General features: G+C 42.4%; 1 protein-coding gene across 1 annotated transcript in view; it reads left to right on the plus strand.

Moving 5' to 3' along the window:
• The window catches only part of rad54l2 (RAD54 like 2), an 86,714-nt gene that overhangs the window by 41,417 nt on the left and 20,247 nt on the right, over positions 1–25,050 (plus strand). Inside the window, exons 3-13 of the mRNA XM_078543827.1 lie at positions 5,649–5,820; positions 10,254–10,387; positions 11,691–11,735; positions 12,640–12,771; positions 17,491–17,720; positions 19,325–19,507; positions 20,047–20,180; positions 21,089–21,285; positions 22,197–22,539; positions 23,658–23,835; positions 24,729–24,977. Of these exons, the coding sequence (XP_078399953.1) occupies positions 5,649–5,820; positions 10,254–10,387; positions 11,691–11,735; positions 12,640–12,771; positions 17,491–17,720; positions 19,325–19,507; positions 20,047–20,180; positions 21,089–21,285; positions 22,197–22,539; positions 23,658–23,835; positions 24,729–24,977 (1,997 nt within the window). The remainder of the gene's footprint in view (positions 1–5,648; positions 5,821–10,253; positions 10,388–11,690; positions 11,736–12,639; positions 12,772–17,490; positions 17,721–19,324; positions 19,508–20,046; positions 20,181–21,088; positions 21,286–22,196; positions 22,540–23,657; positions 23,836–24,728; positions 24,978–25,050) is intronic.

Genomic DNA, 25,050 nt, shown 5'->3' on the forward strand with positions numbered 1-25,050 from the left:
ACTGTCATTGGGTCAAAATCTTGGAATGCCCTAACACCACTGTAGATGTCTGTACGCCAGATAGATTGCAGTGGTTCGAGAAGGTGGCTCACCACCACCTTCTCCAGGGCAGTTAAGAATGAGGAACAAATGCTGCCTTGGCTGTGACACTCTCATCCCATGAAAGAATTAAAAAACACATGGTTACTTTGTTCATGTATCCAACCATATTGAAATTAATACATAATTTCAGGTTATAGACCTGTTGAAAGGTAAGTGTGTGTAGGGAAGAAAGTAGAGTCGGCACCCATTGTTTGCCAAGCTATGAAACTTAAACATTTTTTGTACTATTTTTGAAGAAGTCAAGCAATCAAAGGGGTGCATGAACCAATTTTGGCTATTAATATTTACTTCTAATGAGGAAGCACAGGACCTTAGACTTAATGTGTAATACTCCATTCTGAAAGCTGTGCTAAAGAGGACAGATTAACTCCCTGTAGACATATTTCAGTTCCCTTTACTAATATTGTGCTGTTTAATATTTGTCAATGTTATGCTTCTGTGAAATTGTATATATAATTAAATTTAACCAGTAGCTTAACCTGTTTTTAAAAAAAATTGGTGTAGTTATTTTTGTTGACTTTTGACGAGGCATACTGGACCTTCTGCATACTCTCCAAAAATTACTTGGCCGAGATAAAAATTAATTTTGACTTGGGTTACATTAACACAGTCTAACCAAAGGTGCACAACTTGAGGGCAATATGGGCATTTACAGAGGCTGTGATCGAACCATTAGCACAAATGGGAAGGTGGAAACTGTTAAGGAGGTGTCTGGAATGTAATGCAGGGTGCTCCTCCTTGTCTGGGGAGAGGGGTGAAATTAATCGATGATTTATCAGATAAGATTTTAAGGCTAAATGTGGCCTTTCAGTTTATGAAGATCTCGTGTTTTTGCTGCCTCTGATCACAGCATTGTAAACCTGGAGATCTCTCCCTCAGAAGGCGGTTAATTGAAATTTTCAAGGCTGACATCAACAATATTCTTTTGTAGGCAAGGAGATCTTAGGATAGGATCAAATGTGGGTAAATGGAGTTGAGTGCAGGTAAGCCATGATCTGATAGAATGGTGGGAAATGGGCTCGAGATGTTGAATGGCTTTCTCCGGTTGCTATGAGCATTCTTTAGAAGGTATGGGAGTTTGACGTGATCAGAATCAGCTGTTCTTTGCTGATTTATTTTACACTTTGCTTGACCTCAAAAGACCTTTGCATCTAATATTTTGTATTTGGACATCTGCAAATAATCATCTGTTTAGACTGTTGAACTGTAATGGGATTGTCATTCTTTGTCCCGCAAGTTTTTAAAATGATTGATACCCAAAATAGTTAAGGTAAGTGAGTGGCGAAGGCCAAGTCCAGTATGGTATTTTGTAGTTCTCAGCAATTACTACTTAGATATTTATCTTTCAGTTTATTTAAGTTTTGGTTTCAGGGCTTCCCTCAAACTGCTCAGTGATAAAATTTGCCATGTTTTCTCTAACTGAGTTGTGCAAACCATAAAGCCCTCAGTTTCCTACCCTGGTCTAGACTAATTTACTGGTCTTAGCTGGAGTGGTAGGGTAGTTGGAGTACTGCAGTTGGTTAAACTGGGATAAAAGAGCAAACTTAGTGTGGTGTCTTGCTCCAGATTGCTATCAGTGACCCCACGGACCTCTGGTTATTGAGTCAAGACATCAGGCTTTTCCACCATGCCTCTTATGGTTGAGTAACCTTCTGTTTTGGGGAGATGAAAAACAAAGTCAGATACAACATCAAGTGTGGATGCTGAAAAATACAAACTTTTTTTGCGCCAGCCTGTTGCTTGGAGAGATAGCCAAAGATGTCATGAACACAAGACAAAGGGAGTGTTAATGGTAGAGTTAAAGACTAAAGAAGGTGCTGACAGTGGCATAAAGGTAAGATAGAATGTGTTACTAGCAGAACAAAGGTCAGCGTTCTGTGAAAGCACAACATAGAAACAAGTGACAGATGGCTCTGTGGGGGAATGAGAAAAAAGGATACAAAGAGATTTAAAATTCAATAAATAAATAATTTAGATTTTAAAAAATAAAAATATTAATAAAATTTTTTTAAAATTGGATTAGAAAAGGGGTAAAGATGGAGGAGAGAGTTTATGGTCTGAAGTTGTTGAACTCCATGTTAAGTCCTGAAGACTGTAAAGTGCCTAATCGGAAGGTGAGGTGCTGTTCCTCCAGTTTGCATTGGGCTTCACTGGAACGTTGCAGCAGGCCAAGGACAGACATGTGGGCATGAGAGCAAGATGGTGTGCTGAAATGGCAAGCAACAGGAAGGTCAGGGTCATGCTTGCGGACTGAGCAAAGGTGTTTCACAAAACACACACCCAGACTGCATTTAATCTCCCAAATGTAGAGGAGACCGCATTGGGAGCAGCAAATGCAGTAGTTAAAATTGAAGGAGGTGCAAGTGAAGCTCTACTTCACCTGAAAGCAGTGTTTGGGGCTTTGGACGGTGAGGAAGTAAAGGGGCAGGTCTTGCAACTTCTGGGATTGCATGGGAAGGGGATGAGGAGTTGGGGGTGATGGAGGAGTGGACCAGGGTGTCCTGGAGAGAATGGTCCCTTCGGAATGCCGACATTTGGCGGGGGGTGGGGTAAAGATGTGTTTGGTGGTGGCATCATGCTGGAGATGGCGGAGAATGATCCTTTGAATGAAGAGGCTGGTGGGGTGAAAAGTGAGGACAAGGGGGACCCTATCATGGTTCTGGGAGGGAGGGGAAGGGGGGTGGGCAGAGGTGTGGGAGATGGGTCGGACATGGATGAGGGCCCTGTCAACCACAGTGGGGGTGGGGGGGGTGGGGTTAGTGAGTCTTACTGGTTTAAACAGTGAAATGCAATAATAGGCACATGATTGACTAGGGAAGCGAGCACTGCAGACTCATTGCTGTTGATTTGCAGTGATTGTGATTTACATAAGAAATGGAAGTAGATCATACAGCCCCTCGAGCTTGCTTCTCCATTCAGTACAGTCATGGCTGATATTTTGTCTTTGCCTCACTTAACTGCCCCCTCCCCTTGATCTCCTAAGACAACAAAAATCTGGCTATCTCACCCTTAAATATACTTGATGATGGTGCATCCACGCTCTCTGGGGTAGAGAATTCCAAAGATTTACAACCCTTTGAGTGAAGAAATTTCTCATCTCAGTCCTAAATGGTTGACCCTTTCATTTAAAACTCTGCCCCCATGTTCTAGATTCTCCAACCAGGGTAAACTACCCCAATGTCTACCCTATCAAGCCCCTTCAGAATCTTGTGTGTTTCAATGAGATCATCTTTCATCCTTCAAATTTCAGAGTATAGGACCAATTTACTCAGCTTTTCATAATAGGACAACCATATCATCCCAGGAACCAATCTAGTGAATCTTTGCTGTATTGCTTCCAATGCAAGCATATCCTTGGGTATGGAGACCAAAACTGCACAGAATTCCAGGTGTGATCTCACCAAAGCCCTGTACAATTGTAACAAGACTTTATTCTGGTACTCTACTCCTCTTGCAAAAAATACCACATTCTATTAGCCTTCCTAATTGTTTGCTGCACCTCAAAGAATCATAGATTGGCTACAGCACAGAAGGAGGCCACTTGGCCTGTCATGGCCGTACCAGCTCTCTGTAAGAGCAACTCACCTAGTTTCACTTCCCTGCCTTTTCCCCATAGCCCTTCAAAGCTTTTCTCAGAATTTTCTAGCTCTCCTTTGAAGGCCTTGATTGAATTTGCCTTCACCACAGTATTAGGCAGTACATCCCTGATTCTTGTGGCACTCCACACTTGAAAATGCCTGCCAATTTGAAAATGTCCCTTTTATCCCCATTCTTTGCTTCCTGCCTATTAACCAATCCTCTACCCATTCTAATATGTCATCGCCAACTCAATGAGCCCTTATCCTGCATATCAACTATTTTGCATGGCCCCTTATTGAATGTTTTTTAGAAATCTAAGTATGGTCTGCCTACTGGCTCCCTTTTATCTACCCCACTAGTTACATCCTCAAAATGTAATAAATTTGTTAAATGTGATTTCTCTTTCATAAAACCATTGTGAAGGAAACACAGATGCATGTTAACACCACCATGTTTTATCTAGGCCAGGTCAGTGAATTTTTAGGAAGGATGTCATGGCTGTGCAGTTCCAGATGAAGACCTCTCCATTTCTGTGACATTTTATAGCACGTGATGGCTTGTTGACAAAGAAGGGTAACCAGCTGAGGTGTAAAATCCCAAAGAACTATATCTTGAGGCAGCTGATCTGACAGCCGGAGGAGTTGTCTTTAATTTCCTAGGGGAAATAGAAATAATGATTGATTTCCAGTCTTAAAAGAATTTGACTTTCTTGAGACAGTTGTCTGTTGTGGCAAGTCTGCTTGCTTGTTCTTGAGGTGCCAGAGCTACCTGAGTCAGGAATGATTACTGCAGTTTTGCTTACTGTATTTTTAGTTAGCTGAACCAGGTTTAGAGCCTGGCAGTAAGGCAATGCATCAGATTTGAAGCACTTTGGGTAAATTAAATTAAAGGGCCTTGTTACAAGTTTAAGGTCTTGACTTAAATTTTATGTAAGTTTCACCTGTCATTCCCATAAGTGCTGTGAGCATTTTGGTGCTGTCTTTGCTGACCAGTATATAAGTGTAACCCAGGGCTGTAACAGTTGTACCTTATTGTGATCTAAACCAGTGACTTTTGTATGCGTACTTCATTGATGGTAAGCTAAGAAAACACCCAGTGAGATGAAGCCAGTTACAAATCATTCAGTCGTTTTATTTGACAGTGCACTGAGCAGCAGTTATGATCAGACTCATTTCGTTCAACCAGTATAACTTGTCTGTGTTACAAAATAATGAAAACACCACCCTTCCACACATCATAATAACTCCTATTTAACTTCCTTAAGCTCCTGAAAATTTTCTTCAGAGCCTGGCTAAAGCTTACTCTTGCGGTTTCTGTTTATATTTTGAAAGAAATTCCTAACTACCTTTACAACCATTGCTGGGCCAGACTGTCTATATTTCTGCCTCTTCCTCTCACTTTATAGCCAAAAAGGAAAGCCTGCTAAGCACCAAGGACCAGAGACTTCCCAACACATTGGGTATGAGGTGTTTATTACTTATCAAGGCAAGTTAGCTAGTTGCTTATTGTTTACCATCTTTGGGAAAAACAATTCCCATTAGCACATTAACTACCTTTCATCTAGGTACTTTCTGTCTACACTTGTGGGATTGCGCTTTACTTTGAAAAGCCACATTTAAAGAGACATTTTTTCTTTGTGGAAAATGGTCACAAAATCCCAAAATGTGGCAGGCTTTTAAGAATTCCAAATCATTTGTTGTTTTAATTTCACAGAACAGTTTAAAGGTCACTGGCGCTTTTTCATCTAGCAGGATGATCAGAAGAGTGCAATCGAAGTTCTGCATGTCTGTGTACTAGTTGAGTAAAGGGTAATTGTAACTGTTGCTAATAGTGTATAAGTACTTATGGTTCAGTTGTAGAAGGCCCAGGCTTGCCCCTGAAAGTTTGCTGGTGTGAACACAAAGTGGAGTGTATGGAGAGAGTCCAAACTAACACATTTCAGCGCCTGTTCCCATTCTTTCTTTCAGATGATTCTGAGCCAACCCCCGTCAGTTCTGAGCATTCTCCACAGCCCGATGCCAGGGGATGGAAATGTTCCACTTCAACTACCTCATCACAGAATGAAAGGAAGCAGGCTTGCTCAGAAAATGGCAAGAAGCAAAGGTCAACAAAGCCTGTCCACATGAGGAGAAACATCCGGTACAAGAAGTTCTTCCTGTATAATTTCTTAGGTTCTGGGAAAGAGCAGGCAATAGTTTTACATTATGTACACGGACAATGATGCAGATCGCTGTTCCGCGTGATCACAGGGCTGTCTGCAGCCAGCTACACAATCTCATATGATTGGCTTGTTCTGCTTTAAAGCACATGCTGGTACCAAAGGAGTGCTGTTCAGCCTGTGGAAAGGGCCAATTCAGAATACACTAAGTAGTTTGATAATGAAAACATAATAAGTGCCCAGATATCAGTTAATTTTGAAGGTTTCTTGTGAAGTGCACTGATACAGAACATTGTCCAAGATCTTCAATAGAATAAGGAATACATTACCCTGTTACATGAAGTACTGGAGGAAGCCTTAATTTGAATTTAATCATGTTACGCCTGATGGTAAATAAAAAGGGTTCTATTCACCAGCATTAATGTCCCTCCCCTCCATGAGCACCAAAACAGAAACAAAAGATTGCAGCAGGTTGGTAACAGCCTAGCCTGTTTTGTGCCTACACTGTTGTTGCTCAGACCACAGTGGCTATTTTGTTTCAATAATTATACCCTTTTTTTGTGTTAGGAATGAGGTTGGCAATAACTCTGGCTCTTAACATTAGCTCTACCTTCTTTCCCGTTTCCCCAGATGAGATTAGCTAACTCAATATCAGAACATGATTCAAATCTGCAACATTCCTGGTCAATGTGACTCAGTTACTCACTGTTCTAACCAACACAAAGAAAAATAGTTGCCCTTGCTTTACAATCCAATGAATAAACAAATCAGTTTAAACACTAGGATTTTGAAGCATGTTGCCCTCTAATGATTGCATCAATATAGCACTCTTGTAAAATTCTTGTATTTCACATTCTCTCAGTGAACAGCTGTTAATACTCACATGGAAATGTAGCCACACAGCAGAAGTATCATGTGCAATGTCAGAGGATCTTGATACAGACCCTGACCTTAAACAAAATAAAACTCTAATGAAATTTTTTTTAAAAATCAACAAGTTTAATGCAAGGCTGTCATCATGATTAATCAATAATTCCATACAGCACCGTGGGTGTACCTACACCACATGGACTGCAGCGGTTCAGGAAGGCAGCTCATCATACACCTCAAGGGTAACTAGGGATGGGCAATAAATGCTGTCCTAGCCAGCGAAGCCCTCATCCCGTGAATAAAAGAATTTTAAAAAGTAAATTTTCAGAGCCTAAATGGTGTGTACTGCCGAATTATTTGGCCAAAGGCCTGAATCACGTTCTCACCCAAAATTCACACCTGTTTGTGCTTCAATCACCTGGATAGTGACAAGGGGCAGAAATTTGGGCTGATTTACTTTGTTTCCTCACCAGCCCAAGGCTGCCAAAGCACATTATGGTACCTTGCTTATAGCCTGATGCAGTGTCCTGCTGAGTGCTCATCATAGTGCCCTTCTTACTGCCCTCAAGATTAACTAATTCAGCATAGAGGGGACTGTTGTGCTTTTTGACATCTGAACCCCTTCATTAGAGTCAATTCTGATAACTTACTCCCAGGTATTCATTCTATTCATGACATGTGCAAGACATGCCATGTACTATTGTGAAATATTCAAATGAAATATCTCTTGGCTCAGTCGATAAAGGCAGGATATGACTGAACCATATGAACCAGAGGCCAATGGGTTGATTCCCACTGTGCAGAGTCTAATCTCCCATCATAGTAGCAATATGGAACCTACAATTGGCCTCAGCCACCGTAAGGCAGTGGAGAGAAACATGCAAGAAACTGTATCCCGGAAAAGACAGGAATGTTTGAGAAATGGGGAAGGGGAGAACATTAATGGGGAAAATGTTAATATCAGGAACCTTAAGTTAAGGACCCGGCCAATCATTAGCCAGTGATCACTGGTGGAAAGCGCATTGTGAGAAAATTGAGTGAGGGAGGGATCAGGCTTTAGTGTAATTTTCCCCCCTCCCCCTCACATTTTTGCAACTGAAATATCTGCTCACACCAGCGAGACTTTCAGTGAGCTACAGTTCAAGCAAGGTACCAGCGAGCCTATGATGCTCAAATCTGAGGGGTGCACACGTTCAAGAGGAAGGGAGAATATGTGCTCTCCAGTTTAAATGGTGCACTGCATTTGCAATGTAATGTAGTCTGTACAACTTGATGCTTCCAGTGCTCAAATGTTTCAAGTGTCCCAAGTTACATAGGGTCATAACAGGCAAATGGTTCTAAATTTAAAAAAATTCCAAATCTGACTTGGACAGCTGCAGTTCCCATTTGCCTAATATTGAGAATAGATAGGCTGGAGATCTGTACAGTAATAAACTAATGAGAAACAGACGGTGTGTGTTTAAGTGCCTTTTAAACACATGGCAGATAAAGCGCATAGTGAAATTTGTTTTTAGTTTTGGACTAAAAAACTTTTGGCAAAGATACAAATGAAAGACCTCTTATTAAAAGCTACAGAAATAAAATATTAGACTGAATAAGCTTGTTTTATTTTTTTAAAACTAAACATACTTGAAGTATATTATCAGACTGAGGGGGAGGGAGGTGTTGATTGCAGGAGTCAGTGTTTGAACACTTTTTAACTCTACATCAAAGTTCTGGATTTCCAAGCCTAGTGTCAACTTAAGACAGGCTTACAATACTAAAACAGAGGACAGTAGGTTTAAGACAGTTTGAAAAAAAAGCAAAAGGACTGAGCTGCCGTTTTCAATTGGAGAGATCAATTAAACACTGACGAAGGTAAACTAATACTACTGGAACTGTAAACATGCAATGAAGAGAATTGAATTCGTCAGGAATCATTAGAAAGGAACCTGGGAGTTCGAGTTGGCCAGTTAAGTTTGATCATTTGGATAATAGGGCAAAACAATTATTTTTATTATTCTTGGGATATGGACGTTACTGGCAAGGCCGACATTTACTGCCCATTCCTAGATGCTCTTGATAATGTGATGTTGGCTACCTTTTTGAACCTTTTTAAAATATTTCATGGGATGTGGGCATCGCTGACTAGGTCAGCATTTATTGCTCATCCCTAATTGCCCTTGAGAAGATGGTGGTGAGCTGCCTTCTTGAACCGCTGCAGTTCGTGTGGTGTAGGTACACCCACAATGCTGTTAGGAAGGAAGTTCCAGGATTTTGACCCAGTGACAGTGAAGGGATGGCGATATAGTTCCAAGTCAGGATGGTGTGTGGCTTGGAGGGGATCTTGAAGGTGGTGGTGTTCCCATTACACCTGCTGTCCTTGCCCCTTATTGAAAGGACTCCCGCAGTATTATTAAGTAGGACGTTTTAGGCTTTTGGCTTGTCAACAATGAAGGAATGACGATGCATGCCCAATTTGAGACGGTGTGTGACTTGGAGGGGAACCTGGAAGTGATGGCTAAAGCTAATAGAATGCTAGGGTATGTAGACTGAACTCTGGAGTACAAATAGTGTTTTCCAATACACTTGCTCAGGAGCTTGAACCTAGTTAATTAGTTAACAATGTAAAAGGAAGGGAGCTCTTGCAAATGCAGTGGAGAAGGTAGAGTCACAATGCAAGCTTTTATACCTAAGTAAAGCAAACTTCAAAGGGATGAGAAATTAACTGCAGTAAACTGGGCTTGAATTGTTAATGGATAAATCTGTAAACAGTGGGAAAATTACAGTAAAGTACTTGTAGGTTACAGAACCAGTGCATACCCCTAAAAGGCAAACGTTCCACTTGTGTAGTTAAGAAAACATGACTAACAAATGAGGCCGGAAGTATCAAGCTAAAAGAAAAGGCTTACACAAATGCAAGACAAAATGGAAACCAAACGGATTTGGAGAAATGTAACAAGCAACAAAGGATGCACTTATTACTTAAGTGCCAAAAGGAATATGAAAAAAACTTTGCCGGGGATATTAAAATTAACAGCAAAAGTATTTCTAAATATATTTAGATAGAGAGTGGTAAAGAGGAATGCCCATCAAAGACAGATACAGGTGAAACTAATGGATAACAAGGACATGACTAACTTGTTAAATGAATACTTTATATTCTCAGTGGAGGAACAGGTACTAATGGTACAAGGAAACATAAATACAAATCATGGAGAGGAACTTGATGTCCTTAATGTCAGTCAAAATAAATGGTAATGGGGAAATGAATGGGATCCAGCTAATAACAATTTGCACCAATGCACAAAAGTCTAGTGGTTGCCCTGCTGCTTTGTAACTGGGTGCCAAGATTTAAACTGGTTACCGTTTTTCTCCGTTTGTAAAGCGAGATCAGGAAGTTATAATTTAGGAAATGGGTTTATATTTTGTTTCATTAAGCGCATTGCACTTGTACAACAATGTGTTGTGCTGAATGTTAACAGCATTGAATTATAACTTTTAAAGTGTGGGCTTTTTTTTTGGTGAATCCGTTTAATTTTATTTTTGTTTCTTTGTTTCCCAGAAAGCTACTACGGGAGGACCAACTTGAGGCTGGAACCAAAGCAGCACAACAGGAGGAATTAGAGCGACTTAAACGTCTTGAGCAGCAGAGGAAGGAATTTGTCTTACCCACGTTACCATTTGAACTCCTACAAGGTGAGAGTGGGACACTGACCAGCAGGCTAGCCTCTGTGCTGCTTGCAGCCTTTACTGATCATTTACATGTCCTTCCCTAACATCACTTGCATTTTGTTGTCAAAAAGCAGAATTCTAAACACTCTGGTTGGTTGAGATTGGCTTTAATTTTGGGGTTCCTCTGTCAGTTTCATACATTTACAAAAATCTGGAAAGTGAAACCCAGACAGAGTTGAGTTGTTTGTGGTCAACTGCTGCAAAAGAGTTAGCTAATGGATACCCATTAGTTGAATCTGGCATGGAAATTACTTTGAGCAAAGAAAGGAAAATGCAACAGATCAGAACAGAAATAAACCTTGTCAGTCTGGTATAAATCTGCATTTTAGGAAATTGTGCTTGTTGGCAAATAGGCCTTCAGTCAAAAGTCAACAAGCCGATGATGGGCAATAAGGTAATTTCACAAGGCTATACTCCAAACAAGCAGCCATGCTTGACTGGAGCACGTGTTTGGAAAATTTGTAGTAACGGTCAGCGTATCCAATTTTGGCACTCCTGATCTTCTGGAGATTAATTTTAATGTCTGAAATATTGCGAATGCCGCAGCTTTGCCAAGATGGCCTTCAGACCTGACTCCAATTCATGATCCCCAATGAGGCTCCCTGTCAGAAGCATGCTTGGCAGTCATGTAAAATGTTGAGCATGTCTTAGCAAAAGTTGGTCAAGATAGAAAACAAGAGTGTAATATGTAAGCTGAGCATAAAAGTATTGCCCAAGTTCCCAATATTTAATATTTTTCAATGTTTTGCCTCAAGTGAGTAACTATCAACCTGGACAGCAACAAGAACAACCTGCATCTGTAAAGCATCCTTTAATGCCATAAAATTTCCTTAGGTGTTTCACAGGAGTGTTATCAAAGAAAAATTGGCACTAAGCCCCAAAAGGAGATGTTAGGTCAGTTGACCAAAAGCTTGGACAAAAAGTTGGATTTTAAGGAGAGTCTTAAAAGGAGGGAGCTGCACAGAGGTTTAGGGAGTTAATTCAAGAGTTTAGGGAATAGACAACTGACAGTATGGACACCAGTGGAGGGGTGAAAGGAATTGGTGATGCACAAGAGGCCAGAAGGGAAAGAATGCAGATGTCTTAGAGGAGTAGAGGGCTGAATGAGGTTACAGAGATGGGGTGTAGCGAGTCCACGAAGAGATTTGAACAGTGACCATGATAATTTAATAAGCTGTCCAACCATGACTGACCTGGTCCAGCTTGTCTTAAGCAAGTGGCTGTTGATCACGATTGTTTCTAAAATCTGTTTTTCTACTACCCTCAGAATCCAATACTCAATCCTTAAAAAAAGAGCCAGTCTGGAATGAGGGTAAGTTGAATATGTTTATCTGAAAACATTTTACAAGTACTGCTGTTTTAAGCAGTCTTACTGCTTCAGCCCTTTGCATGTAAATCAGTTAAATAGTGATTGAAAATGTCAAAGGGTCAATAGAAAGGGACCTTTTAGGCAAGCTATGCATTAAATCCAAGGGCCCCTAAAATCTGTTCCGTTTCTGTAATTATGCAAAGTAGATAGCTGGTAACAATTAAGCTGTGTCCCTCACTGGAATAGTTATTAATTGCCCATGAAAGTTTTTTTCTTTTATTGCCAAATTTCACAGGACAAGACCAGTAATAGATGTTGGGTGATGCAGTGAAAGCCTTACCTCCATGAGTTTGCATGAATGCCCCACTCAACAGACATAGTAGTGGTGATGAAATTCATTGTCAAGAACATAGTCCCTTTAAACCAGCTGTGTAGCGATTTTAAGGGTGCTACTCATTTAGGGCTACAACTAGTGCTGCCTTCGGGTTGGCTGAACCAGAGTAAGATAAACTGTATTTTAAATTGCCCATCACAGGTAAAGGTGAATAAAAGATGTTGGTCTCGCTAGAACTAAGTATTCCAATATTTTATGGTCCCATATCTCTAAACATAACCCGACTTAATATATCTGAAAGTTGACTGTTTTGGAAATGTGATAATTTTATTACACTGACCGTACAGAGTAATGTCCCCCTTTCTGATACTGCCACTAAGATCATACAGAGACTTTGTAGTAAAAAAGAAATGAAAGGACAAAGGAAGACTGGACTTGAGCCTGGGACAGAAATGAGAACTGAAGATTTATGGGAAAAAGATGTTTTAGGATCTCAGGAGAGAAATGTTGGTTTTAAAACGAGGTGGTAACGAGCAGAACTAGTTGTATTCACTCTTCAATTTCTCATTGCAGAGGAAACTGCACAGAAAACAGATGAAGTTCTGTCAGCTCCACCAAGACTCCCTAAACCTGAGGTCATCTGTGTGGATATAAGTAGTGGGAGTGAAGAGGGTGCAGCGGCAGAAGAGCGAATCATAAAGGACGGTGAGAGTTGAGCACAGAGATCATTAATGGAACCCGTCACATTTTTTTCCCTCTGTAGTTTTCTTCTCTTTCTTCCACATCTTATGTCTGTCCCCAAAGGACAGCAAAGTTATGCTGAGGTTCACAGTTCCACAGGTACTAACAAGCTAGATTACTGTCTTACATTCAGGGGTGGGCAAACTTCTCCACTGGAGGGCCTCATCTGGGTATGGAAATTGTTTGATGGGGGGTCAGCCATAAATGTTCAAGAAATGAACAATTGTAATAAATATAAATTTTGATACAAAGAAACATAAGATCTTTATTATTATGGTAATTATACCATTATTACAAGCAATAATGAAACCGAATATATCCTCCTTTTCAAACCCTCTTAGCTTAATGTGAACAATGCAGTTGGTCACCCCTCTTTTACAATAGTTTTAAAGTCTGGTGTGTTTCACTTTCTACCTCCATAGATGCTGCTTGACCTGCTGAGTACCTCCAGCATTTTCTATTTTTATATCTGATTTCCAGTACCTGCAGCATTTTTCTTTTCTCTTGCCAATATAAAGGCTGCTGTACTGTGATCTACAGCATGGTGTTGCAAGAACCACCAAGGGAAAACAATAAAGAAAAGAGAAAATGTGGAAGCGTCCAAAAGAGGCAGTCACACCGTGTGGGGAGTAGAGTGATCTGTATCCTCTCTCTACCTCTCATTCCTAGAGCTGGGATTTAATAACTCTATGGCACATTTTAGAAGAAGTTCTACCAAGTGCATTGGTAATCTGTTCCACACCTGTTAAGGAACGTGTTTCTAATTTTCAATTTTCACAAAACACAAACAACCTAAAATCCACAGGACCAGCATCAGGCATATCTAAAAATGAGATGTTAAGCTGGTGAAGCTACAACACAGGACTAGTTGCGTGCGAACAATGTAAGCAGCATGAAATAGACAGAGCTAAGTGATCCCATAACCAACAGATCAGATCTAAGCTCTGCAGTCCTGCCACATCCAGTCATGAATGGTGGTGGACAATTAAACAATTCATTGAAGGAGGAGGCTCCACAGATATCCCCATCCTCAATGATGGCAGAGCCCAGCACATCAGTGCAAAAGGTAAGGCATTTGCAACAATCTTCAGCCGGAAGTGCAGAGTTGACGATCCATTTCAGCTTCCTCCGGATCTCCCCTGCATCACAGATGCCTGTCTTCAGGCAATTCCATTCACTCCACATGATATCAAGAAACAGCCGAAGGCACTGGATACTACAAAGGCTATGGGCCCTGACAATATTCTGGCAATAGTACTGAAGACTTATGCTGCAGAACTTGCCACGTCCCTAGCCAAGTTGTTCCAATACAGCTACAACATTGGCATCTACCCGGCAATGTGGAAAATTGCCCAGCTATGTCCTGTCCACTAAAAGGACAAATGCAACCCGGCCAATTACTGGCTCATCAGTCTACTCTCGATCGTCAGTAAAGTGATGGAAGGGGTCATCAGCAGTGCTATCAAGTGGCACTTGCTTAGAAATAACCTGTTCACTGACGCTCAGTTTGGGTTCTGCCAGGGCCACTCAGCTCCTGACCTCATTACAGCCTTGGTTCAAACATGGACAAAAGAGCTGAACTCCAGAGGTGAGGTGAGGGACTGGCCTTGACATCAAGGCAGCATTTGACCGAGTGTGCCATCAAGGAGCCCTAGCCAAACTGAAGCCCGTGGGAATTGGGGAAAACTGTTCGCTGGTTGGAGTCATACCTAGCACAAAGGAAGATGGCTGTGGTTGTTGGAGATCAATCAACTCAGTTCCAAGACATCACTCAGGAGCTCCTCAGGATAGTGTCTTCGGCCCAACTATCTTCAGCTGCTTCATCAATCACCTTCCTTCCATCATAAGGTTGGAACTGGGGATGTTTGCTGATAGTTGTGCAATGTTCAGCACCATTCACGACTGCTCAGATACTGAAGCAGCCTGTGTCCAAATGCTGCAAAACTGGACAATATCCAGGCTCGGGCTGACAAATGGCAAGGAACATTCATGCCTGGCAAGTAACATTCATGCCACGCAAGTGCCAGACAATGACCATCTCCAACGAGATAGAACCTGACCACCGTCCCTTGACATTTAATGGCATTACCATCACTGAATCTCCCACTATCAACATCCTGGGGATTGCCCTTGACCAGAAACTGAATTGGACTAGCCATATAAATACTGTGCCTATGAGAGCAGGTCAGAGGCTTGGAATCCTTCGACGAGTAACTCACCTCCTGACTCCCCAAAGTCTCCCCAAGTCAGGAGTGCGATGGAGTACTCTCCACTTGCATGGATGAGTGCAGCTCCACCAACACTCAAGAAACTTGATAGCATTAGGATAAAGTAACTTGCTTGATTGGCACCCCATCAACAAGCATTCACTCCCTCCACCACGGTCATACAGTGGCAGCAGTGTGTAGCATCTACAAGATGCGCTGTAGGAACTCACCAAGGTTCCTTAGACAGTACCTTGCAAACCCATGACCGCTACCATCTAGAAGAACAAGGACAGCAGATGCATGGGAACACCACCACCTGCAAGTTCCCCTCCAAGCCACACACCATGCTGACTTGGTGGTAGATGTTGCAGGTTTGGAAGGTGCATTGCTGCATTATCTCATAGATCGTTCACACTGCTTCCACTGTGTGTCATTGTTGGAGTGGATATTGAACGTGGTGGACGGGGTGCCAATTAAGCAAGCTGCTTTGTCCTGGATGGTGTAAAGCTGCTTGAGTGTTGGAGCTGCACTCATCCAGACAAGTGGAGAGTATTCCATCACACTCCTGACTTGTGCCTTGTGGGCTTTGCGGGGTCGGAAGGTGAGTGAATTGCAGCATATTTTTATACACAAGTCCTATAAAGCCAGAATTCTAACCACAGCATGTTTGTTTGCTGGGTGTGTTACAATCCAATCAGCAGGAAAATAAGCTTATTTCTCCGCTGGGAGTCATTTGATAACAAGATTCCAGATATTCAGATTGGATAAAGATTGTTGGCTCATTCAGAAACCAGAGGAACATAAGAAATAAGAGCTGGAGTAGACCATATGGCTCATTGAGCCTCCTTCACCATTCAGTGCGATCATGGCTGACCTTGGGTTTCAATTCCATTTTCCTGCTTGCTCCCCATGTATTCAATGATAGAGCATCCACAACCCTCTGGGGGTACAGAATTCCAAAGATTCGCAACCCTTGGAGTGAAGTAATTTCTCTTCAACTCAGTCCTAAACGATTGGCCCCTTATCCTGAGACTGTGCCCCTATGAGTTGAGAGTAAATGCCCTTAACATCAAAGCTGCATTTGACTCAGTGTGGCATCAAGGAGCCCTAGCAAAACTGGACTCAATGGAAATTGGGGAAAATGCTCCATTGGTTGGAGTTGCACCTAGCACAAAGGAAGATGGTAATGGTTGTTGGAGGTCAGTCATCTCAGGCCCAGGACATCACTGCAGGAGTTCCTCAGGCTAGTGCCCTTGGCCCGACCATTTTCAGCTGCTTCATCAATGACCTTCCTTCCATCATAAGGTCAGAAGTGGGGATGTTTGCTGATGATTTGCACAATGTTCAGCACCATTCGTGACTCTTCAGATATTGAAGAAGTCCATGACCAGAAGCAGCAAGACCTGGACAATATCCAGGCTTGGGCTGACAAGTGGCAAGTAACATTTTATGCCAAGCAATGACCATCAACAGGAGAGAATCTCACAGTCGCCCCTTGACGTTCAATGACATTATCATCACTGAATCCCCCACTATCAACATCTTGGGGGTTACTATTGACCAGAAACTGAACTGGACTAGCCATATAAATACTGTGGCTACAAGAGCAGGCCAGAGGCTAAGAATCCTGCGATGAGTAACTCACCTCCTGACTCCCCAAAGCCTGTCCACCATCTACAAGACACAAGTCAGGAGTGTGATGGAATATTCCCCATTTGCCTGGATGAGTGCAGCTTGACACCATCCAGGACGAGGCAGCCGCTTGTTTGGCACCCTATCCACAAACATTCACTCACTCCACCACCGAAGTACAGTAACAGCAGTGTGTACCATCTACAAGATGCACTGCAGGAATCCATCAAGGCTCCTTCGATAGCACCTTCCGACCCAGGACCACTACCATCTAGAAATACAAGGACAGCAGATGGATGGGAACACCACCACCTGGAAGTTCCCCTCCGAAGTCACTCACCATCCTGACTTGGAAATATATCGCCGTTCCTTCACTGTCGCTGGGTTGAAATCTTGAAACTCCCTTCCTAACAGCACTGTGGGTGTATCTACAGCAGTGTGGGTGTATCTACACCACAGGGACTGCAGCAGCTCAAGAAGGCAGCACAACACCACCTTCTCAAGGGCAACTAAGGATGAGCAATAAATGCTGGCACAGCCAGCGAAGCTTGCATCCTGTGAATGAAAAAAAAGTTCCCTGACCAGCGGAAACAATCTCTCAGCATCCACTCCCTCAGAATTTTGTAGGTTTCTATTAGATTGCAGCTCATTCTTCTTTTGCTGCGCTGCAACCAATTAAATTGATGCTCTAATTTACTTGTGAATCAAAGGCCATTTTCACATTCGGAGGAACAAAGACCTGTTGAATAAACACCTCTTCCTGCTGTTTCGTTACAAGCAATTCCTGTTTTATGCTAACATCTTTCCTATTTTTCATTGCACCTTATTTTTCTGTGTTTCTCAGAGGATGTGATTGAGCTGAGCTCAGGGGAAGAAGATTCGCTGCACATTCTTGACAGTGAATCCAGCAACGAGGAAGAGGAGGTGAACGAGGAGAGCAGTGGTGCGCACGTGAACGATGCCCTGAATCAGCCAGATGACCTGGGCCGTGTCCTGGTCAACATAAATCATCCACCAAATGAGGAAGATATTTTCCTGGCACCTCAGCTGGCACGAGCTGTCAAATCACACCAGGTAATTGGAGCTTGCTGTTTTCAACAAAGGTAGTGACACCCCCCCCAGACATGGGGGTGGGTGTTGGGGGTGGAGTATGGTGATGAATCTGTCATCGTTCTCAAAAATCAGTAACTGAATCTTCCGAGGCTGTGATTTTCAACAAAATTGAACCAGGTTTTGTGAACATGGATTATTTTAGTGAGCTCTCGATCATTTTCATTGTCTCCTCCCTGGACCTCCATTTGACTTGACATATGTCTTGGAATAAGGCGATCCTAAAATAGTTGTTCATCTGTATCTGGGATTTGTTCGAGGTTTCTGTTTTAATGCTCGGGCTTTTTGACCTTTTTACTCTTTAGCATTTTCTGTCATTTATTTGGTTTCAGGCTGAACTCACTGAGCTGTCTTTAGTTTCGTCCATAGGGGAGAGAGATTGAATTCAATGTGGGGCAAGTGGAGAGAGTTAGACAATGACCTTTCATTTCTGGGATTTGGATTTTGAGACCAGCTGAGATGGATCAAGTCCTTGTCTGTGGGTTTTGATGAAATGAGTCTGATTAGTCTCTGCCTGGCCCCTTAGGGAGCTGCGCACCTGCATTCACATTAAAGTTATGTTAACCTGGAATAAATTCAGCAGACCGCCTCTAAGGCATAGATGTTGGAGAAATGGAAATATGGTATTGGCTTTTCTGAGGAGAAAGGATTCGAAATGCTGGCAGGGAACTGCTTGAATTACAATGAAACATTGTTATATATTTTAGGGATCTTGCCCAAATGGTTGCTGCTGATTTATGTGCTTGGGCAGCAGTGCTGTTGTTAATCACCTTTCTTCAGGTCACCTTCATTGAGTGCTGAATCTGGGCTGGTGTTAGCTGTTGTGGGAGAGAGGATTTACTACTGGTAATGTCAATAGAGGTCTTTTCTCACAGGCATTCTTCACACGAAGAGCCATTAAATCCTTTGAAACGAATGCAGTGGCTCCCTAGGTGCCCTAACAACATTTCTTTTGTGCCCTTTTGTTGTCACTCTCTCAGCTGTTTGGGTATAAAAAAGCACCTTTCCCTAGACCTCACCCAATGTGAGATTTAGCTTTCTGTTTCTGATCTCCGTGGGATAGCCTCTGTTGCAACAACATTGGGCAAGGCTTAGAACTGTCCCTGTGATGTAAATGTGGGAAAAGGAATGGGAGCAGCAACATGCTTTGCGATTAACTTGTAGTTTCTAAGACCAAATTCTGCTTCCTGTGTAAAGGCAAAATACTGCGGATGCTGGAAATCTGAAACAAGAACAAAAAATGCTGGAAAAACTCAACAGGTCCAACAGCATCTGTGGAGAGAAAGACAGAGTTAACGTTTTGAGCCCGTATGACTCCTCTTCAGAGCACTTGCTCTTCCTGCTGTCTTGCTGTTCACCTCATGTATTTATTTTTGTATGGCATTTTTGTAAGACAACGTGGTATGCATACAAGCTTGTTTCTAAGCATTAAATGGGCTGTTAGTGGCAGACTCTATTGTCCAGTTCATTTCCATTATAATAGTGTGGGATATATCTGATGTTGGGGTTCTGTGCTGTTTTTCGGTTGATTAATGACTTGACTTTTACACCCTGTTCTGCGGACGCAGGTCGGTGGAATTCGTTTCCTCTATGACAATCTGGTGGAGTCACAAGAAAGATTTAAAAGCAGCAGTGGTTTTGGCTGTATCCTGGCACACAGCATGGGCCTCGGGAAGACTCTGCAGATCGTCTCCTTCGTGGATGTCCTCTTTCGATACACAGAAGCTCGCACTGTCCTTGCTATCGTACCGGTCAGTATTAACACTCACAGGTTCCATTACGCACGGCACTGAAGGCCTTTTCTTGGGAGGGAAGAGAAAGAAGAAATTAATCATAGGTCATACTTGGCATGGGTATCGGTCTACATGACATGAAGGTTTGGACTTTTTTGCGTGTACTTCAGTGAGATGTGATGCAACAGCTTGATACTCATCTCTTCAGAAATCTGGTTTTGTATCATCTGGTGGTTATCATTGCATTCTATATAGTTGTTGTACAATGGTGTTATTGTTTCCATGCCCTGGTTAAGAAAAGGCACTGAAAATAATTAGCCATGAGTACTTGGAATGATACAGTTTCTGAAGAGTTAGGTATTCAGCAGGAGGGCAGGGGGATGTTGAGCAGAGTATCTCAACCAGCAGTTACAGAGAAATGGAATGACCAGATTTAGTTGTCGATTGAATGCTCCAGTTAGGAAGTAGTGAGGAGGATTTGTGGTGAGTATTATATGGGAGTTGAGGGTGAAGGGTTGTTTATGTGCAGAGGTGACATTGGCTCTTATTGATTTCAGGTGAACACTTTGCAGAACTGGCTGGCTGAGTTTAACATGTGGCTACCCGCCCCAGAAGCACTTCCTGCAGATTACAACTCTGAGGAGATCCAGCCCAGGAGTTTCAAAGTTCACATTCTAAATGACGAACACAAGTATGTCCTGTTACATCTTTTTAAGGGAGTGTATCCAGGGCCTGATCTGGTCCAGAAAAAGGGAAATGCTGTACAAACACAATTCCAGAACTCTGGGGAGTTCAGGGATCCTTGCTGCAAATGTTGCTTCCCTTGCAACTGAGTACCAAACAAATTAAAACTATGAGAGCACCCACCGCTGATTCCAGTAATAAGTGCACCTACCCATGAGGTTATTGAGCCATGAAGACCTAAATGTCTGAGGCCCTGTTGTCTGTTCAGATGGATGTTTCATACCTTTATTTAAGAAGAGCTGCGAAAAAGTGATGTCATTTACACACCTCATTGGTGTTGCTGGGATCTTACTATGCAGAAGATGGCAACTGTTTTTGCTTACATAAGTCACTGCATTTCAGAATAATTCATTGTGAAGTGCTTTTGAGATATTTGAGATGTGCTGAGATGTTACATTAATACAAGTTATTTGTTTCCTGTTCAACATCCAGTAACTTCTGGAGAACATCTGTGCTCTTAATGATTGTATTCAGCTGTGATGTCCCCCACAGTTGAAAAGTCCACCAAGATATACTATGGTCTCACTGTGAATACCCACTGGGGAAAGGTATTGGAAAGGGGAGTGGGGGGAGGGATGTTACCCATGGCTCTGTAACCCAGCATGAGTTTCAGGAAAGGTGGGGAAATAGTTGGAGAGTGGAATAAAGCCATGTGAATGCATATCATTGGGAATGTGGATGCACTAATCAAACATTACCATCATGGGTAATAATACTAGAAGTAACATCCCATGACATTTTGATGCTTTGTTAGAACTGGAGCCTGGCAGCCCTTTGCACAGATATAATACAAGGCTCTGTAAAAGTGTACGTATGGTGTGCTGGGGCTGTCTGACATTCCCTCTCTTTTTGTAGAACAACTGTGGCCCGTGCCAAAGTGATTAATGAATGGTCAACAGACGGCGGCATGCTGTTAATGGGGTATGAGATGTATCGCCTACTGTCATTGAAAAAGTCATTTGTTACCGGGAGGAGAAAGAAGACAAAGAAACCAGCCGGACCTGTGATTATAGATCTAGATGAGGAAGATCGGCAACAAGAACTACTAAAAGGTAATGAAGAAATAAATTGTATTTATAGTGCCTATCATAGCCTTTGTTGTCCCAAATCTCTTCAGTGCCAATGAGTTACTTTTGAAGTACAGTTTTGTTTGCCCGATAAGGCGCACAGAGCAAGATCCCACAAGCAGTCATGAGATGGGACAACCTGTTAAGCTGTTTTGGTAGTCCTGATTGAGAGACATTGTTGACTAGGACAGTCTGGGAATTCCCAACTGTTCTTTGAAATCATGCCATGGGATTGTTTATGTCCATCTGAACAGGTAGATGGGGATTAACATCTTATCCAAAACATCACACCACTAACAACATAGCACTCCATCATTTCAGTGCTGAAGTGTCAGCTGCAGTATGTGCTCAAGTTTGAGATGGTACTTTTGAACCCTATGGTATATGGAGGAGAAGAGGAGCATTGAATCTTAAACTAGCAGACAACTCCATTGATATTTTACCCATAAAAGTTTATAGCCCAGGCGGGGAGGATATTTTGTACCAGCTGCCTAATAGGGCAATCCAAGACTATTCTCACTTATCCATTGTATTCCCATTGCCTAATAACTAACTTTGCTTCAAATTTTTATCCACCTTTCTTTTAAATGATGCAGTAGTCTCTGCCTCGATCGCTCCTTGAGGCAAAAGCATTGTGTTGCCACAGTTCTCTACACTTCACACTCCTCAGCCAACCTGATGGTTCCGTAGAACTATAGGAATTTACAGCAAAGACAGAGGCCAATCAGCCCATTGTGCATGTGCTGGCAGTTCAATAAAATTGCTATAGTTGGAGGAACTTGTCTTAGGCAAGATCAGTCACTTGGATACTTTGTATAATTGCTTCACAGTGTTCCGTTAAATTCATTTGCATTGTGTTCTTGTTCATTTGATCAGAAGTTTAATTTGTTCCTTAGGGATTGAGAAAGCACTGGCCAAGCCAGGCCCTGATGTAGTTATTTGTGATGAAGGCCACCGCATAAAGAATTGCCATGCCAGCACATCTCAGGCCTTGAAGAGCATCCGTTCAAGGCGACGAGTAGTCCTGACTGGATATCCATTACAGAACAATCTCATGGAATACTGGTGCATGGTGGACTTTGTCCGGCCCGACTTCCTTGGTACCAGGCAGGAGTTCAGCAACATGTTTGAGCGTCCCATCCTAAACGGACAGTGTATCGACTCGACGCCGCAGGATGTCCGCCTGATGCGGTACCGCAGTCACGTTTTACACAGCCTGCTGGAAGGGTTTGTACAAAGGTGAGAACTTGGATGGAAGGCTTGTCAAAATTACAGTTGCAAAAAGCTCTGGTTCGACCCCATCTGGAGCACTGTGTTCAGTTCTAGGCACTACACCTTGGGAGGGATTTATAGGTTGTGCAGGGGTGCAGTGCAGATTAACTACGATGATACCAGGGTTAAATTATTAGAAAGGATTGCCTAGTGTAGGCTTGTATTTCCTTGAGTACAGAAATTTAAGGCTGTTCTAATTAAGATGTTTAAAATGATTAAAGGGCTTGCTAGATTAGAAAGTGAAAAAATATTTTCTCCAGCAGGAGAGTCCAAAACAAAATTAGAGCTAAACTATTCGGGGATGAATTTAGGAAGCACTTCTTTATACAAAAGGTTGTGGAAATCTGGACAGTTCTCTCTCAAAAAGCTGCTGAGGTGAGGAGCCAGTTGAAGATCTTAATTGTAATTCATGGACTTTTGTTAGGCAGGGTTATCAAGGATGTGGAGCAAAGATGGTTAAACAGAGTTAAGACACATCAGCTACCTGGAGGGAAGCTTGAGAGGCTTGATGGCCTAAGCCTGCTCTTGGTCATGCATCCTGGTCAGAAAAAAACGTTTAGGTGCTTGGGCCTTTCTTCTTATGTCCCTGATGTCTGCAATTATCCTGGACTAAGTAGAAAGGCCTTTCATGGAGCCAGCACAGACACGATGGGCCAAATAGCCTCTCTTGTGCCGAGAGTTTCTGATTCTCTGTTCTGCGTCACCACGGCCTTTACTAACATTACTATAGGCATCTTGTTACAGTATTGTGAGCAGCAAGGATTCTAAAACAGACCCCTAAAATAAAAATAGAAAATTCTGGAAATACTCAGCAGGTCAGGCATTTCCTGTGGAGAGAGCAGCAAAATTAACATTTCATTTTGATGACCTTTTATCAGAACTCTCAAGTTCTGCTTGATTCCTTTTTTCCTGAGCTGCGGCATTTTTCTGCCATTGGTACTCTGTGTTGGAGTAAATTATTTAACAAAACTGCCAGTTTCTCATTCTGTCCAGTAAGAAACTTCACAGGCCTGCTGCTCTCACATTCAGTTTATATTATTATGGGCTGCTCCTTCTAAGGATTAATGACATTTGACTTGTTGCAGGCGAGGCCACGACGTCTTGAGAGGCCACCTTCCTGATAAAGAAGAACATGTGCTGCTCGTCCGTCTGTCCAAAATTCAACGATCGCTGTACACCGAGTTTATGAATCGTTTCCGAGACGCAGGGAACAGTGGCTGGCTGGGGCTTAACCCTCTGAAAGCATTCTGTGTCTGCTGTAAGGTAGGCCTCTATCTTTTCAGAACCAGGCGGAATAATAGAAACCTGTTGGTTTGGTCGAATGTCTTGTGTCTTTGTTCAATATACTAAGTGACCAGTGGTTGGTTTCTTAAAAAGCCTGACAACTGACTAACTGCTGTTATTGATGCTTTGTCAGGTAGTGTTAGGGCTTGTGTACCATTTTTAACTCTAGGGAACGGCTAATGAGACAGCTTGAAGGATGCTTTATTCTGTATCTAGCCTGAGCTATACCTGCCCTAGAGGTATTTGATAGTGATACTTGTTGCAAAAATGAAATGTTCACACTGCTGACACATTACATTTCTACTACTTTCTGATCCTAATAATGTCAAAAGTCTCTTGTGATGGATATTTACAAAAAAAATGAAATCAAGATACATAAGAGGAGACAATAAAATTGAAAGGGACTAGGTAACTTGAATAGAATAAAAACAAAATACTGCCAATGGGGAGATCTAAAATAAAAATAAAGTGTTGGAAAAACTCAGGTCTGGCAGCATCTGTGGAGAGAGAAACAGTTAACATTTCGAGTCTGATATGACTCTCCTTGGAAGAGCCAAAGAAAGCAGCCAAATTTGAGACAGGAAAAGAAACAGAGACTGAGAATTGCAAATGTTGTACCCTTGTTTGAAAAAGGATGTAAGGATCAGCCCAGCATCTACAGGCCCAGGCAGTAGGAGAAAGCTTTTGCAGATGATAATCTGGGACAAGAACAGTCACATGGACAAGTGTGGATTTGTTAAAGAAAGCCAGCTCTGTCCTAGGCTGGGCCACAGGGCGGTCCTCGGCCGCCCTCTGTATGTTAAGGTGGGTGGATATTTGAGTGTGATGATTTGCTAAGTTTGATTGCTATTGGTCTGCTCCATCTTTACCAGATCTGGAACCACCCAGATGTACTTTACGAGGCTCTGCAGAAGGAGAACCTGGCCAATGATCCTGATTTAGATCTTGAGGTAAATGACCTGAACGCGGGCACACCGAATGCACGCGCTCTGCCCATTGGGGGCAAAAGGAAAACTGAAAGTGCAGCTGCCACCGTAGATTCTGCAAACAGCAAGTTTTCCCAGAGTGTCGGATTCAACCATTTCCAGGACAAAGCCAACCAGGTCATAACGTATGAGTGGGTAAGTGCCAAACCACCACCCTTCTGCTGTCTGTATTTGGGCTTTTTGAGACCTGGAGACTTAATCGTGGCAG

This window comes from Cetorhinus maximus, chromosome 6 (assembly GCF_964194155.1).
Source record: "Cetorhinus maximus chromosome 6, sCetMax3.hap1.1, whole genome shotgun sequence".
Classification (NCBI taxonomy): Eukaryota; Metazoa; Chordata; class Chondrichthyes; order Lamniformes; family Cetorhinidae; genus Cetorhinus; species Cetorhinus maximus.